The 18,219-nt window shown below is 38.2% G+C and overlaps 1 protein-coding gene across 3 annotated transcripts in view; it reads right to left on the reverse strand.

Moving 5' to 3' along the window:
- MYH10 (myosin heavy chain 10) overlaps positions 1-18,219 on the reverse strand; it is a 104,154-nt gene that overhangs the window by 38,639 nt on the left and 47,296 nt on the right. For 2 of the 3 annotated variants that reach the window (XM_074922325.1, XM_074922324.1), the window contains exons 5-8: positions 15,227-15,329; positions 9,331-9,360; positions 5,327-5,419; positions 1,489-1,552 (exon numbers count right to left, since the gene is read on the reverse strand). In XM_074922325.1, the coding sequence (XP_074778426.1) occupies positions 1,489-1,552; positions 5,327-5,419; positions 9,331-9,360; positions 15,227-15,329 (290 nt within the window). The remainder of the gene's footprint in view (positions 1-1,488; positions 1,553-5,326; positions 5,420-9,330; positions 9,361-15,226; positions 15,330-18,219) is intronic. The other variant, XM_074922326.1, reaches the window with a different exon arrangement.

The raw sequence follows: 18,219 nt of genomic DNA on the forward strand, positions 1-18,219 counted from the left end.
AGAATTTAAATTCAGACTGGTGGAGTCTACATTTAATTCCAGCAAAATAATTTCTTGAGCATTGACTGAATTTCCCTGCCACATACAGCTGACAATTGTCTGTAAAGGATCAGCTGAAGTCTAAGTGAGAGGGGAGCTGGCCATCCTTTCTCAATCACTTTCTTCATTGAGGTCATAGCCAAACTCTTAGTACCAAAAACTCAGCAGCTGCTGAACTAGGAATACTTTATCTGAAGTACATTTGTCATTTTTCTCAAGCGCTGCATTTTTACACCCAATCTTTACTGCCTTTAAACAGCTTCCAAATTAATTTTGGGCAGCAAATAGTGTCTAATAAATTACATTACGGCTTAGAGCAGCTTAAGTTTTTATTTCTTGATATTCCATATTGTAAAACAAATGTGGAACAGTAATTTGAAGTGACACACAAAGCAAGGGTGAGAGAGAAGTTCTTGTGATGAAGAAAGAAATCCCCAAGAGGTAAGTCCTCCTGTTTTCATAAAGCTCTAACCAAAACAATCCATCTGAACTTTCATAAAAGCAAAAACTGCACTCATTCCCGTGCTCAATGAAAAAATAATTTACCATTAAAGCACATTTTGAATAACCATAGATCTTTCCCAGCTTTATTGGGAAATTATATTTTGTGACAGTTCCAAACTTTCAGTGCACTTAAAATTAATCAGTTTAACAGCAACAGAACGAAAGCTTAACTGCAGCACTGTTTATGATTAATACTCACATGATAATGTTTACCAAGACTTCCGAGTTCATAATTTTACGACCACCCTATTGCTATTCCCCCAGAAAACAGGCTAAACTAAAAAGAATTTACACACATTATTTTTAGTATAAGGAAAACAACTTCAGAGAAAGGCTTTCAGTGCCAGTATTTTTACTTGTTCTTACACAATCATAAATAAAACTAACCTTAATTCTGTTAAAACAGAATTAGGCTTCAGTATTAGTTTCTACTAGGTCTCCTGTTATTCAACCTTCACTGGTATCTAGAAGACTTAAGAAAACAGAAGGTGTCCCAGCACTTCCAGCTCCATCACTTTATAATGAGCACCACCTCCTCCCAGGCAGAGAGCTGCTTCTGCAGTGCTGATGAGAGCAAAACCAAGCTTTTGGCACAACACAGTCGCTCAGCTTCTGATTAGGGAGGCATTTTTATTCTAGAAAGAAATGTTCACAGAGCGAGCACACTTTAAATGGTTTCCCTATTTAACATACCCTGCTTTTAAGGCTAGTCTGAAAATCCAGTTTCAGAGTGTTAAATTTTGGGATATCTGATTCCTAAGCATGAGGAAGCACACTCACTTTGTGATATTTGATCAGCTATTTTGAAACAAAGGAAGAGATGGATGTTGTCAAAGGAATGCAGAAATGTGGTAACCTTTCACTGCATTCCAGTGAATTCTAGTGTTAAAAGCAAAACAATAGGGAAACTTGCATTTTACAATGATGTGGCATGAAGTAGGATACATGTCTCAATGTTGGCCCCAACAATATAACCAGTAACATCGAAGTTAATCCTAATGAATTTGCCCTGAAAAGAAAAGAGATTTTTTGTAATTACTGATTTTTTTAAGACAACAATGCTGTCTACATAAAAACATAATCCTACTAGCATTCATATAACAAGCATGTCACACAAATTAAAATGAAATCTTTTCCCTTCAATGTGCTCAGTCATCACTTCAGTGGAATGTGTTATGCTGCATACAAAAGCTTTCTAAAAATTAAAGAACTAGTATCCTAGATATGTTTGTAATTCAGACTTATGAAAAACTTTTCTGGAAGTGAAGCTCCAGTTTTTTGCATTGACAAAACATGCTGTCTACAGCTGACATCAATGCTGAGATTTTAAATGAACATATTTCTGTATCGAACTTATTGGAGCCTAAAGGTGCTTTATCTCCAGCCATCCTGAATCTGCGTGCTGCCCAGCCCATCATACTTTCATTTCCAAAACCAGAATGGCTGCTATCTGCATGGCCTCTCTTTTCTAGCAGTAGGTAAAAGAAAGGATTAAGAGACACACTATACCCATTTCTTCCGCATACATCTCCTTCTCCACAAAGGACCAAATAAAGAGCACACTTCCCACACAGAGAGCAGCTCTTGGAAAGAAAGGGGTTGCAAGTGGATATATTACACCAGTTTTAAGCCACATCAGGCTGTTAGGTATTCCTCTGGTTGCAAACATATGAAGAAACCACTGGCAATACTCAGTGACTACACTGGGCTCTCCATTTTCATTGCGTCCAATTTCTACAGTCCTCAATCCACATATGAAGAGGTTCTGGAGATCAGGGAGCATCACAGCAGTTTGCCAACAAGTGTCTAAATGCTTCTTTTGACAGTATTTGCACAAAGCCACCCACTAATACCTTTTGTAAAGGCCTTCTAAAAGCCCTCCTATAATCAGTATCCAAATCCTCACTTACCTCAAGTGCAACTGATCAGTGCTATTAGTATGTTAAAATTAATTCCTCTTTGGCAGATCCATTCAGCTCAGGGACTGTACTATTGATTTTGATATTAAATATTCTACTCCACAAGCCTGTAGAGGATATGTATTCTAGCAATGGCCCAATCTAGCAAGTGTATATTGGGGGTATATCGCCACGCTGCAGACTTACACCTGAACAAGTTGCTGCAGTAATTTGAACTATTCCAACTTGTTACCAGAACACCCTACCCTCCAACTTCCCTGACAAATCCCATTCATGTCGAGAAGATTTGCGTGCACAGAAGTGACCAAGTTTCTCCCCCCAACCAAATCAGTGAATCCAGAGAAAGGTAGAACCTACCTACCAGCCCTATCTTGACTTAGTCTTAAGCAAAGTAACTGCTCCCTGACTGTGGTTATATGTTTTCAACTCAAAGTGATTTCTTCAAGTTTGAAGAAAACTGGTAGAATAATTTAAATTAGCTTCAATGGTCACTCCCTACTGCTTAACTGGCAGTTTGGTTGGAAAGCCAGTGGCACTAAAATGACCTCACCAAGGAACAAGGCTTATTTTCAAGCATGTCCTGTCAGGGACCAGCACCTGAACTCAGATTTCTGAGTATGAAGAAACAGGGCACTCTAAGCTCAGCTTGTAACTGAAGCATTTATACTTTTTGCTCAGTAACAATTCTAGAAATCTATATTTATAACTGTCACCAAGAATGAACTAACATTTTACTGAAATTCAGCCAATAGACTAGATATACAGCACAAGTGTCAGCACTAGCATGTCAAGAACGGCAGCTGATCACTTTTAACCCAGAACAGGTACCGCAGAGCCATCTTGGAATGATATGGCTTGAATCTGCAATGTTACATGCAAAACCAAACACAAAGCATTACATGTGTCTAGCCAGAGGCTTTTTCTGATCTAGATTCAGGACTACTTAACTTTGTTCCACCCTTAAAAGTTATCTAATTTCTGCTGTCAAGTTACCAGTTCCATGAACAAAAATAATTGAAAGGAAATGCAGTCATTAAACAAGCTGACACATCAGAAAAGGGGACCCACACGCTCCCTGCTCCAAAGTTCAGTCTTTACTGAAGCCTGTACTAGAGAGGTTATTTAAGTATTTAATCTTCTTAAAAGCAAAATATTAATACATCCTTCTGGCTAGCACCAGTAAATCTTGCTATGAAATCTTTAATCTCTCAGAGACTGAAGTGATGGTCATCTAACAACTGAATTCTGTTTACACTGTCACTATAGCACTAAGTATATGGCTTTGTAAAAACCATATCAGAAGGAAGCATTTAGTTCTGCAGTATGAATCCACCAAGTCCACTCTGCCATTCACTGCAAACTAAAGACTTTATTTCCTGAAACACAAGAGAACACTGCCTTTGGTAGAAGGAAAAAAAAAGACATGACACTAGTCATTTCAGTCCTATCTGGTATTATCAGCAATTAGGGAACAGGCTGGCATCCTCATACTGCATGATGGAGACTGTCAAGCCTGTATGGGCTGAACAACAGCACTTCTCACTTTGTGGGAGGATATCTATTTTTTAAATCAGGTTTTAAAATGGTTCTTACCGAATATTATTTTTTCTGCATGATATGACACCATCTGGTGTGCATTATCCTTGCTCCTTTATAGAAATAGAGCTGGAGCTATCTGAGTGATTATGTTCACAATGGCAATGCAGACTTCAACATAACACAAACCAGATGCTAACATCTTTTAGGAAAAAAGTATCCTCATTAAATTAGTATAATCTTCAATGGATTCAAGACGTGTAACAAAGTAGAATTATTGTGCAGTGAAACCTGTTGATATTATAAATCCTAAACCCAACATATATAAGCATCAAGCAATACTGTAAATAATGTGGCTATAAAATTATCAAAGTTGAATTTCTACAGTACTCTGCTGCTCTTCATTGAAAAGGCTAAGGGATTTAGTCATGCCGTCTTCCAGAGTCATCACTGGAGCCAAGTTCATACATTATAAATCCAAGCAACTGTTGAAATATCAAGGCAGCCAAGAAATCTTTCATTTGTTCTGTAAATTTAAGTTTTGTTCTCAAGAAAAAAAGATTTAATACCTCCTATACAGTTTTAAACTTGTATGAAAACCATCTTTCCTTTTTTTTTTTCTTTTTTCTTTAACAGAAAGAAAGTTTTAAGAAGTGGTAAATAGCAATCCACCCCAAGTTCCACCACTGTTTTTAAAACAATAGAACACATCAAAAGTGGTTATCTCCCATGAAAACAGTATGTGAATGGAAGGCACTGACACAAGAAAAACATCAGCCAGGTACAAGAGTGACCAACACCTTCAATAAGTCATACTGCCTTTCTGTCTTTCCTTCAGTAATTCAGTCAGAGAGAAGGGCATGGAAATCTAGAGAGGATTTTTATAGGCAAAGTTCGTGCTTTTTTAAAAAAAGTCAGGGATGCTCTCTCTAAACCAATCAATAAAGTCATAGCTATTGACAAGAAAGCTATATATTTAGCCAAATTCCCTCATACTTTATAGTAATTCAGCAGTAATTTGTGCATGCAATCCACAGTTTAGCTCTATGGCCTAGTTGTATCTGTTACACTAGGAACACTACTGTCCATTCAAGGACAGCTGAAGTTAGAAACTGGATAAAACTAAAGCAAGTTTTGCCAAGAGCCAGCAAGGATACATCTTCAGTGACCCCAACACAATGCAGAAAGTATTCTAAGAGAATCTGAATTTGTAGAGGAAAGAACAAAGAAAGCTTCTGATACTAATTAGATAAATTCCTAAAAAGGGAATTTCTTCACAAACAGTAATCTAAATTTACATACTCTAAAAGAGAAAAGGAGTAACTCACAAAGCGGGAGGAGTTGTCATTTTTCACTGTCTTTGCATTCCCAAAGGATTCCAGAATTGGATTTGCCTGAAGCAGCTGACGCTCCAGCTCCCCCTAAAAACCACACAAACAGAAAAACAAACATCAGACATCAGCACAATGCACATGCAATTACGGGTTCCTACATTCTGTTTCTTCCCGACAGTCATTTTACCCAGGTTGTGGCAGTGATACCATCTTCAGAAGGGGGTTATTTTTCCTCTCACTTCTAAATTCGCTGATAGTCTCCTCCATCCAGTGAAGAATGTGTTTCTTTTTGTTTGTTTGTTTTGGTGGTTGTTTTGTTTTTTGTTGGGGTTTGGTTGGTTGGTTTTAAAAAAAAACACAACACACACACATACACACACAGAGCAGTGACCAAATAGGACTTAATGGATGTTGAAAATCATTGAACATGAAAAGAAGATTCACGCTTAGAGCTAGTGAAATTAGGCACAGACTTTGAGTGCTTAAGAAGAAAAACTGCTTTAAGATTTTAGTGCAAAGTTATTCTTAAACTTCTCATTTAGTGATTTGACAATATAGCTACTTTGGAATAGCTATTTTCAAACTGACTTTCCAATCAGTTAAATACTCACTTGCAATCAGCCAGACATTCACAGCATTGCAACATCTCTGCCCTGAATGCACCTGAGAAGCACACCAGAATGGCATGATGGAACTGAGCAACACTGAATACAAAGATCATTTTCAAGTTGCTCAATTCAGGCGACATCAGTCAGTATGCTTAATGTTTTTAAATGTTTCTTTAAGTTCAAGCCAATGGACATAGAAATCAAAGTACTTATCTTAAGGAAATTGCACAACAGCTTTTACAATTGCTGTGTGAGGCAGTCTGGTAACAAAAAAAAGTCTGTGCTCCTTCCATAAGCCCAGGAGGCATATATGTACATAGGAAAATGTGATACTGTCCTTCCTGCTCTGAAGGATGGTTTAAAGAAAAAAAAAAGAAAAAAAAAAAAAGGAAAGCAAAGCTGTCTGGAATGTAGTCTCAAAAACTGACTTTTCTGTTCATAAACCTGCTTTTTCCAATTATTCATAGCATAGGTGAATAATGGTCCCAGACTGAACATCAAAGAATGGGAAGCGTATGTCTCTTAAGGCTTCCACATGAGGTCAATACTTACACAGCCATTTAAAAAAAAAAAAAATTTAAAAAAAAAAAATCACTATTTAACACCTAAAAGAGGCTTTTGTTTATATAATGAAATAGATTTCAGCTCCTCCTGGAAACTAATGGCTGCTAGTTCTTTAAAGCGACCTCAAGATATCTGCACAAAACTTGTTTACTTCCAAATACATTCCCTTTGGGACTACATATTCTCTGAATTCTGAAGTAACTAAAGCAGATAGATATAAATGTGTGAGTCTTAGCCCAGAGCACACTAAGCACTACTCAGGCCACAGTGCCTACGCACTATATGCTCGGGTCTGTCCACATTAAAAGTTCTCCTGAGAACTGTGAATTGACAAAAAAAATCCGCAATTGGAGAAAAACTAGAACCCTGTTATAAACACTCTATGCACGTCTGCAATTTATATTCTAAACGTTTCCTATGTAAAGGCATCAGACAGCGGGAAAGCACTTGCTCACACCATCCCTCTCATCCCCCTCTCCCAACCATGCTGTCAGCGCTCCTGCTAAGACACCAAGTATAAAAATGAGAAGCTTGCTTACCATGCTGTACACAGCTTGAAATAAACCACATTACGTATATTAAACGCAGCAAGCATGTCACAGCTTACATTTCAAATTCTAGCTATTCTGGAAGAGAAAGCACACTGACTTCAAAATGTGACTCCTCCACAGAACATCGCTGTGCCACTTGAAAGCATCTCACTGCAGGCACGCTTCATCCATGCTTTAAAGTGCTTCCATGTACCACAACCTTAATTTGGTTTTGCGCAGAGGAACTTCTGCAATGCATCGTAAAATCATTTCACTCAAATTCTCCAACTGAATGCAAAAAGTTCTTAGTAGCTTGTTGCTACATCACCTCTGAGCATTTGAAGAGAACATTCAGTTGGGTCCTCAGATGTGGGTGAGAGCCGTGAGAAGGAACAGAGTGCTCACAGCCTAGCCAGCCTCTGTGGTCTGCACTTGCAAGTAGACTTGTTGTAGCCATCATTAAGCAAACCTCTCACATTATGTTAAACAGCTTCTATTTAGTAGGCTGCATTTTTAGATGGACTGCTTTATGGACAAGAACCAATTCTCTTTTTTAGAAGTGTTCAGTGTTTTGGGAAAAGTGTAAATTTGGCCTATAGGCATATCTCCTGCATCGGCAGCTAAACAGAACTTGGAAAAAGCAGTATCACAGTATTGTGGAGAAAGTGAAGTCATGCAATATTTCATGCAGGACAACATTAAGATAAGGACAGGTTATTGTCTCAGTTTCAGAAAAAACGGCATCCCAGTGATTCAGTTCATCGTGAAGCCTTGGTGAGGCAGGGAAAACTACATGCTACTCACATACAACAGGGATCCACTCTGTAGTTCAAAATGACATTGAAACAGAAATGTTAATGATTATGGTTTATGCAATATCAACACTTCTGGATTAGCCTGTTTCCACTGATAACATTTAAAATGTTTGCCAACAAAAGGTTTATTTCAATCCTGACATGCTAACTCTAAGCAAAAGGAGGTTTAAACTAAACACTGCTCCAACTATTTTTGGAACAGAGAAATATTTTAGTAAAAACCCTTAGAATTGACTGAGGTTTTCAAGGAGGGAGGATTAAGTTAAATACTAAGAATGTCTGTAACTTCTGAAAATGAGACTGTGGGCTCAGACACATGATTGGGTTACAGAGGTTTAACAAGTTACCACACACTAGCAAAGGCATCACAGCTGTCCATAGGATTTCTTTTTGCCTCCAATACACAAGACCTAACTTGAAGTTCCTTGTATTATTTTCCTTTCCACTACAGTTCAAGTGGCACTACAGTCAGCTTTCAGAAAAATGTAAGGGGAAGAATACAATCAGCTAAACTAACTCATGGTAGCTTCTTCAGTTACCAAGCCTTGGCTATACCATACGGAGCTGTTGCAAAGCTTTGTCTTTATTTAAAATTTCGTGCCCATGACAAAGGCATCACTTACCATCTCAGGTTAGAGTAGAGCATTTAACTTGCATAACATGTGGCAGCAATTTTCATCTCTTTCTAAAGTCTTACCCTCAACTTCCACCTAACCCTCCTCTTTATTCTCCTTCACAAGTACACTCCATAGCACTGGGAACACTGCAACTCCTACTCTTGTACCAGCAGGTGGTCTAGAACAGATCGACTACTGCTGCCCACGGGAAGAGAGGGATTAGGGGAGCAGGAAACGGGCTGCATTTTCTGCATGGCAGCTCCAGCCAACCTGAAGAGTAAGAGCAGCTGAAGCTCAAATGAGGAAACATTAATTAAGCAGCAACAATGAACAGATATATCACTCACACCACTTAGGAAGTCAGGGGAAACTACTTCAGAAGATGATCGGTTATGCCAAGCCTTTTACACTTGAGATCAAAGTCTTTATCAGGTTATCTAAGAAGCTATAAGAAAATATTCAGACAAAACTGTAGGTTAAGTCAAAAGAATTCTGTAGTTTCCATTGATCCATCTCTTATTTAGTACTTTGTTAAATATTTTAAAAGTGTTCTGCACTCTCTCAGCAGCACATTGACCAAGTATACACACAACATATTGGAGAAGGTCAGCTAGAGAGAGAGGGTGAACCTCTTGCTTCAGGACAGAGTAACACCACTTCGAAGTAGTGAGAAGTGCTTTGCAATGTTGAGGAACTTGCAAGCTGTTCACTCGTCCATTCTCTCAAAACCAGTTAAATATTTACAAAGTTTATTATTAGCTATACACCTCTACAAGATTTCCCATGTATAAAAATTGACAGAAATTAGAAGAATATATATCAGTTCGCCTACATAATTTTAAAAGCATAAAGAAAAACACTTGCCTGATGTTTCACGGGTTTAGGTGATTCGGGCTGTTCATTGCAAACAAACAAATGCATATGTTAGCAAGCAAGCATTCCAGCTGCAAGTTACATCCCAAATTATTAATGTCAGTAGGTTTAGTTTAACTATATACCACTTCACAGAAACTGTTCAAATTAATTTTAGAAAAAAGTTATTCCATGCGCAAAATACCAAAACCTCTGTTTATGAAAAGGACTAATTCCGAACAAAACACAAGATGACAGATGGATCTTGAGCACAAGGAAAAAGGACAACAGTTTAATTAGTTGTGCACTGCTTTCCAGTTTCACCAAACAACAACAAAAACCCAAACCCACACCACCAAGTAACTTTCTCTATAGCCTTAGTCACTTCAAGGTGGTTTTGTATGGATAAGATGATCATTATTCTTCAAAAATCAAAAAGGTTATAAAAACAAGAGGAAAGCAGTCTGGGGTTTTGTTTTTGCACTGTACTTCAAGTATTAAAGAAATGCAAACCTACAACTGAGACAAAAGTTTTGTTTCTTTCAAGAATGACTGTCCACATGAGAAGCAAAATCTTAAGGAAAACCTTCAAATTTTGCTAGGAAGAACATGAATGTAATAAAGTAAAATAAAATACCCTCAGAACTCAAATTGCACAGTTTCTGCAGAAATGCAGGTTTGATTCCATTACTATTTCCTTGGCTCAGTCTGCAACTTTAATAATCGTGAGCTTCACATCAGAGAGCCTAGAGGGAAAATACTGTGGCGAAACACACACCAAGAGATTTTCATACCAATCCAGATGCACACTCCCTCCGTTATGTCTATTATTTTAAACAACTAGCACTATTTTAGTGCAGAATAACAGATTGACAGAGGTCTGTAAGGCAGCTGCAAAGGTTTGGCTTACTCAGTTAAGTGATGTGCATTTTGCAAATCTGCACTGTACCTGTTCAGAAAACAATTCAGGCATCTAAAAAGATATTTCAGCATGAAGCTACCACTCTGTAATCACTGGAGATGGGTGGGTAACCTAGGAGGCATTTCTTTGCTTCAGACAAGATGAGCTGCTCTCTCAGGGTGCCTGTTTCTGTCCTCAGACACACAATTAACTTTTGTGTTTAAATTCAAGCAGTTAAAGCCTATCAGGGAAATCCTCCCTGAGGGGAGCTTCAGCCTGAGCAAGCCTACCCAGATCCTGTACTTCAAAACCAATTATGTTTCTTTTGAAATTAATAAAACAAATTTAACAACTTAGCTTTTCAGCTATAAAGGCAAATGCAGTCACTGAAAGCAATCATTAACCTGAAAGTATCCAAGCTTAAAGTGACACCATGGTGAAGGCTGGAGTTTGGGGTGGGAAGGGTTTGGGAAGAGAGGAAATGAACAAAAGTCAAATTCCGTTCATCTGAACCAGAGGTAGACAGTACCAGGATGAATGGAAGAGGAGACAGCAGTGGTAGATGGATGCAGTTGTTTTATAGAACTACTGCACATACTACCACGATTGACAACATCCACTTATTTCATGTATTTGACCATGAATAGGTCCAGGTGTGCCCACAGCCTAACAGCACAGCTAGGAGCAACCCCCAGCCTCATGCAGCCTGCAGAACATGCACGTTCCTGGACAGTAAGTGACAACCATCACTCTTCCTTCTTTTGGAAAGCCATGTATGCAATTATTTTATTTTTCTAATTATTATTTCTGTATTTTGCACTGACTTCCCTCCCCATTCAAAAACAAAGTTTGCAAACTAAAGCAGAACCCAAGAGTCAGAATTAAGACTCAAACTTCTTAACTACATTAAAGCAGCTCTAACACACGCATTAACAACCCTACTTCATTGGGTTTTTACTTTCATTCCTACCTCACTTAGTACATAGGATTGATGATCCACAAAGCTAAGTAGTTTAGAAGTCTCCTTTTCCTTCCTACCCTCCTTGCTTAATCTGCCCAAAACCCTCTCTAGACACAGCTGCCTCCTCACCAATTACCTGTAGTTGTTCTCTTCCTCTCCTTTTATTCTAAATATCCTTTTCTCCACACCTCCTAAGCTTACAGAGAGTGAAGGCAAGAGATACTCCTCTGTATGGCCAAGGAGCATGGGATAGCTGACCAGACCAGCAGATACCAGTGTGGGTCAGCTCTGCGCTGAGATGCCTGAGCTAAAGCACAATGGTTGTCTTTTATAAAGCTGGTCTATGTCTGGCATAGTTAACGACTGAATAAAACACAATAACGCTTGGTGCAGGCAAAATATTCAGATTTACTGGCAAAGTTCTTAACTACCACCCCAACTCCCCAAATTCTTTAGAGCTCAGAGTTGCTGGATGTGAAAATAAAACTTTCAGTTATTTACAGCAGGTATCTTCCATCTTCTCTCCCTTACTACACATCAACTACGACTGTACCTGCATCAGCTCTGACTCCCAACCAAGCACACTACAGGCAAGGATTCAGGCTCACTTTCATCCCACCTTCAGTCTTTAGATGAGATAATGTTTGTAACTCACCACCAAGTACTTGTCCCTCCCCTCCATTACTTGGCTCTAGAAAGCCCAGCCTCTATTCCTAATTTAAGTGACTACCCTCGTCTCACCTAGTTCTGCCAAGTCCCACAGTTACTAAAGCTTCTCTTTTTTACCACCACCCCACACTTCCTAGTGCAGTGCCCAAGACAATACTTTTAACATTCCTTGGGATTAAACAGGAAATGAGACAGTGGGGCTACAGGTTCAAACACTCAAAAATTAGGAAACGCTAGTATTAAGGTGGTTCAGCGCTGTAATTCCACCCTCTGTGGTTACCCACGTGTTATTGACTCAATTTCCCACAGGATCCCTCTCTGAGGATGAGATAGATGCCAAGGGCTATGCAGGACTCCTCTGTAGGCACAGAGTCACTAGCTCTTAGGAAAGAGGGCTGCTGGGAAAGAAGAGTCATGGACCAGCAGCGGAATGCCAAATGTGTTTATGGGACAGGCAGAGCTCCTACATGATGCTCTTTGCATAAACTGAACATTTCAATCAGCACTGCTGGAAAACGTACGTGGTGAGCATCCGTTTCATGGCACAACATCAGTGCTGCTCCCGCCATGGCCTGAGGTGTCGAACGGGGGGCTACATTTGTTGCTGATACATTCACAGCACTGTCAGGCAAAACACAGTTAACCCTAGACTTCAGAACAGTGTTGGGAAGGCAATTATTCATTCATGAGCATCCAAATTGCTTCATAAAACAAAGTCAGTGCAGCACTCAGAACAGTTTCAGTAATATGAATAATGTCACTGATAATTACTTGTAACAGGATGAATAAAAACAGATCCATGACTAGCAGTCTATTTAACAAGCCTATTTAGCATCTTCTCTGTGCACAGGGTAAGGCAAAGGTTATACAGATGGGTACTAAGGATCACCACCAGACCTCTACAGTTTTCTAATGAATATGTAACAGGAACTAGTTAGGGCTACATCTATAACCCCAGTTCTGACACTTCCTAACTTCTGAGTGTTAGGTGTGTAGGTTACACATTCTTTGTTTGCACTAATGAAACTGAATTGTTATAGAAAAAGGGAGACATTTGTACTTTCAAAACTGTTTTGATTAGGTAAACATTCTGCATTTTTCATAAACATGCTTAATTCAATGCTTACTATGGTGCTGCATTGAATAAAGTGCATGATCAAAGTATCATACTTTTATTCAGGAAACTACCATATTCTTTTTATTCTGCCTGAACTACATTTTGCAAAGAATAAAAACTTTTCCAGTATTCCTCAAGACAGTCGCTGGTTCGTGAAGCAGCTGATTACAAATGACATCTTCAAAACTCTTTTGAGATGAACACCACCATCCCATCTAATTCTCTACTTAGCAGTGTGATTAAGTCGCAATTCAACCAACAATTTAAGTGGAATTAGCCAATACTGCATTCAAAAGGGCAACTCATCCCTCCCTTCCCTTACATTTTCCACCCCATTTTTGCTCTTTCTTTCCTGTGCCTTCACTTCTTACCAGCTATGTAGCTACACAATAAACAATGACGGAAACTTGTTTTGTTTAAAGCCATATGGACATCTTAAGAACGCTAAATGCATCAGTCTCCAAGCCCGGTGAGCAGCCACAGAAATCGTTACGATGACAAAACTTGGAAAGGCATTCTTCTTTCAGCAGAGGTACTAGCACAGTGTTCATGGAAACACAGCATCAGAAAAGCCAAACAAACATGGAGTACTTTTTAAACAGTTAAAAATAGGGTTTCAAGGGGTTAAGCACTAGAATGAGTTCACAGAGAAGCTGCATGATCTCCATTTCTCAAAATTTTCAAAACTCAAGTTTACAATGTCTTGGGCAATGTAATCTAACTTTGAGAGAAGGCACATTTTGAGAGGAGTCTGGACAAGAGGCTTCCAGAAGTCTCTATCACAACCTGAGGTGTTTCCAGTTATCAATAGTATACTTAGAAGTACTTGGTACAAACCCTGCACAATTCCCTTCTCTGTACAATTCCCTTCTCCCCAAAAAAGCTGTAGAAAATGTTACTCCAGTAGAAACTGAAAAAATGCTGGCTTTGTTCAAGGCTGCACAGCAGTAAAGCCAGGAACATTCATAAATCAAAACCTACACAGGAAACTAGTTCTGAGGTATGACATTCTAAACAGCTTTCCCCAGAGCTGTGTATTCTCCCAACACACAATGCCACGAACATACACCTAACGCTGCTGACACTCCAACCCTAAGAACCTTCCTTCCAAGGTCTCCAACCAACCTGCAGTGCACTCAGACCGCACAATACCACACAGACTCGTTTTCATCTTTTCCGTGCAATAAACCATCAACTTGAATAAGTATCAACACACAGGGTCACATGATTTCCTCTTAATTAGAGCAAAGATTTGAGTTTCCCCATACACTTAGATTTCTCTAAGTCTACCTGCAGAGCAATTTTTCCTTCTCTCCCACTTCAAATCCTCGTGGTTTTTTTCCTCACAGATTAGCCAAGAGTCATCTCTTGTTTCTCCAGGAGTTTCAGTCTTGACACATTCAAAAATGTGTTAAGTGCCATGAACTAGAAATTACAGAAGTTGCGCTGCTACTAAATTAGATTAAACCTTTTGGAAGCTTCCAACCACCAGAGACACCTGTGATGCTCCTGGAGAAGAGCAGGCATATGCTGGTATTGATTACAGCAAGCCACTTGCTTGTAGCAAAGTTGAATTAATACTTCACTGCAAAGAGATCCAAGTGCTCATAGCAACAGATATACATACCAATTAATATTTTTTAAAGCAAAGAATTGCTAAAAAAAAAAATCAGTGCAAATTTTGAAGTAGTAAATCTGAATAAAGTTCTACATAAATCAGTGATAAGTTACCAAAAAATCCAAGGTTCTCTGACATAAGTATATACTCTCTTGTTTGTCATGTAATAAAATATGATCTTTTTATTAGCTGCTGACTTCTAGATACAGCAAGTCTATGTCAGTTTAAGCTTGATGATTTTTCCCATCTACAAGTTAATTTTTGAAAGAACAGAAAGCTTGTTCACAAATATAGTACTGAAAACTACATCTAGTGGGAACTAAATTCACTAAGAATTACCCAAGTTAATAAAATTTTTGAAAAACTGGAGTTTACTGCATCAGAAAGCTTTGATACTGTTCCTAGCTACAAAACTTGCATAAAGCCTTTAATTTCACAACAGAAGTTAAACAGCTAACATTAATTGGAAATTATGATGTAACAGCTCATTTCAGCCACGACTAAAGAGAACATAATGGTTGAGACAACATTATATGGATTATATTACATCTTATCTTTAATAAAAAATTTGTGGGTTTTTAGATGCAAAGATGGCAGTTTTCAAAAAGAGCAATAAACAAAAGAGAAAATATCCCAACTTACAGGAATATTATGGTCCTTTCTTCCTTTATGGGAGGAAGCAACATGAGCAAGGTACTGAATAACCTTCTTAGTGTTTTCAGTCTTCCCGGCACCAGATTCACCTCTGCAAAACATTTCAGACATTTTCCTCAAAATTAATTTTCAACAACTTATCAATCCTTTGTTTACAGCAACCTCATTTCATTCAATTTATGACTTTGACTACGCAACAGACCTTCACCAATTATCTAAAAATCAAAAGCACTGATGTTGCAGGGAACTACAAGGTATTTGTTTAAAATAATTTCATCCTAAAGATCTCCTTAGCATTAAGATGTTGATACAATACATAACATTAGTTTGATTAAAAGCTTTTGACTGTATGCCCAAATTCCTTTGTTACCTAAGCGACAAAAACCAAACTTGTCTTTTGCCTCAATCACAAGGCCAGAAATAGAATTATTCAGAGTGCAGATACATATTATTTTTAAAATCATATTTCATATATATACACACACTTTTATACTTAGCACCATTTTAATGTATTTATATACCAGGAGCTGGTTATGAGAATCACCAAGTTGACAGAAACATTCAGTATCTTTAGAAACCAGTTTCGAAGTACAGTAAAAGACATTTTAAACAAACAGATTCTTTGCACTGCTCATTGCAGACTCTTAGCTAGTTTAAAAATACATTAATGGCCACAGGACTGAATGAATTCATTAAGAAATAAAGTTATTAGTGCAGAGTGGTATGGTATGCAGATCAATAAAGAGGACAAATGCGCATTTTTAAGGCAAAGCAAAACATATTTAAACAGAATTTATTGCAAGGTTTACATAGGGGATATTCTAGGCAGTAAATGTGTCCAAGTTCACACCAGCGCAGTCACAAACGATGTTACTACAGATCTTTTGTTTTGGTTTGGTTTTTAAACCTAGGTCTGGTTTCCTGATAAATCCACACATCAAAGGGATTACCAGGTCCAATTTAGCAGTGAACTACTCTGCTTTAAAAAATATGAATGGTTTTGAACATATAATGACAGTGAACTACTGAAGGAAGATCCCCTTTCAAGTGAGACAGTGACTGCCATTAGCAGCTCTGCATGTGTGAAGCTAAAAAGGATTTTATTATGGGGATTTGCATGGAAAGAGTGAAAGTACTTCTGTTATTCAACAGCTGTTCAGAAATTAAAGTTTGGAAAACAACTACTTTGTAAGAATGACAAGTACATGTTTTGTGTGCTTGAGTACTTCTCAGCTAAGATACTTAGAACACACTGTTATATTAGAGGGCAGGGGGTTGAATTTAAGCATGTTCTTTCGCAGTCGTTACAAGCATCTACCTCCACCATGCTGCACACCCCAGGTTTGTAGCTAGTCTGCATTTACTTAGGTATTTAGTACCTTCAGACCTGCAATTCTTGATCAGATAGACAGCTTAGAAGCATCCCTATCCTCACATTACACTTAACATGTACAAAAGTGAGGCAATATAGCATTTGACATTTTAACTTTGCATATTCTGAAAGGATATTGCCCCAGATTTTCAAAGAGAAGGGACTGTAAAACCCATTTCTTCTTACCTTCCTGGAACCCCCCCAGGACAACTGCAATAGCAATAGGTGTCCCCCTGCTAAGAGATGGCAGCATGTGCATCTCCATCCATTAGCTAGTCATGGGCACTGAGGAAGCTCACTCACGGCAGAGCAAACTCATCGCAGAAGAGGCTATGAGAGCTAGGTACAAGCTTGAGGTGAAACATCTGTTTGACCTGACAGAACAGTATCAGCCCCTAGGTTTTGCAGGAAAAAGCGCCCCAAACTTTTAACTGAAAACACTGAACAACATGATTCTGCAGACAAGCTGTGGGATATTTATCACAGCCTCCGTTACTGAATTGTGGCCTGCAATACTAGAGGGTTAACCAAGGCACCTGATTTTATTGATGGTATCTGCTTATCAGAAGCAACTGCATCAGCCTCCCTAAGACCATTTCTGTTTCATCTTTCCTCACAAGACAAACATCACGGGAAAAATAATACAGACTATGAGAGATAAGAAATCATGGCAGTCAAACACTTAAAACTTTCTGGAGTTCCTTGAATCTTGTTGACTATACTAGCTTTGCTCACTGCATCAAAACTTGAAAGGTACTACCTGAAGAACTAGTTACAAATAAGATTACTCTGAGAATTAGCTAATGGATAATTGGGTTTCCTTTTTGCCAAGATACCATCAATATGCAACACAGAAACGGGGTGTACTTTGGGACCACTACAAGTGGAATAGCAAGCTTTGACTCTTAATGAAAATGACCACTTCTACCTAGGCCAGAGTCATCACATACAAGACAAATGTGAAGATTAATAAGCAGGAAAAAAAAAAAAAAACAAAACCCAAACACAACAAACCCTCAGATGCCAATTCTTGCTTCTCAACTCTTTATTTCTAGTCTCCCTTTTACTGCAGTGTTTACATTAACATAATTCATTACTGTAAGCAATAATAACAGCAGTCTTGCCTGTTTCTAGATGTGTATTAAAATACGCTTAATGCCAAAGCTATTCAAACAGGTAAGAGAAATAAGAAGTACAGCAAAATATTCATTTACATTTTAGACCAATACAATTTGTTCTTATCGTCATCAAAGCTTGGGAACACATTATTAGCTGTGCCTTTAAAACTAGATAATCTTTTCTGTCAAATTACAGAAACAAAGTTTAAATTTTAAAGGAGAAAAATCTACTCTGACACATCCAGTGAAGAGAAAAATAGTACAATAAATACAGTCCAGATGTCGACTTTCTAAAAAGGCAGCACACAGTTTTAGAAGTCTACTGATCAACAGACTTTTCTGGCATATACACCAGTAAAGCACAGGAAGGTCAAAAGCTTGAAATACATTCCTTTTACTAAAAAGCCTTTAAATCTAAGAGTGGATTTTTTTTTTAGAGAAAGTCTTTATGCAAGTTCTCATTCAAAAGCAACACTAATGGATGTTATCAT

The sequence above is a fragment of the Athene noctua genome, chromosome 18, assembly GCF_965140245.1.
Source record: "Athene noctua chromosome 18, bAthNoc1.hap1.1, whole genome shotgun sequence".
Lineage (NCBI taxonomy): Eukaryota > Metazoa > Chordata > Aves > Strigiformes > Strigidae > Athene > Athene noctua.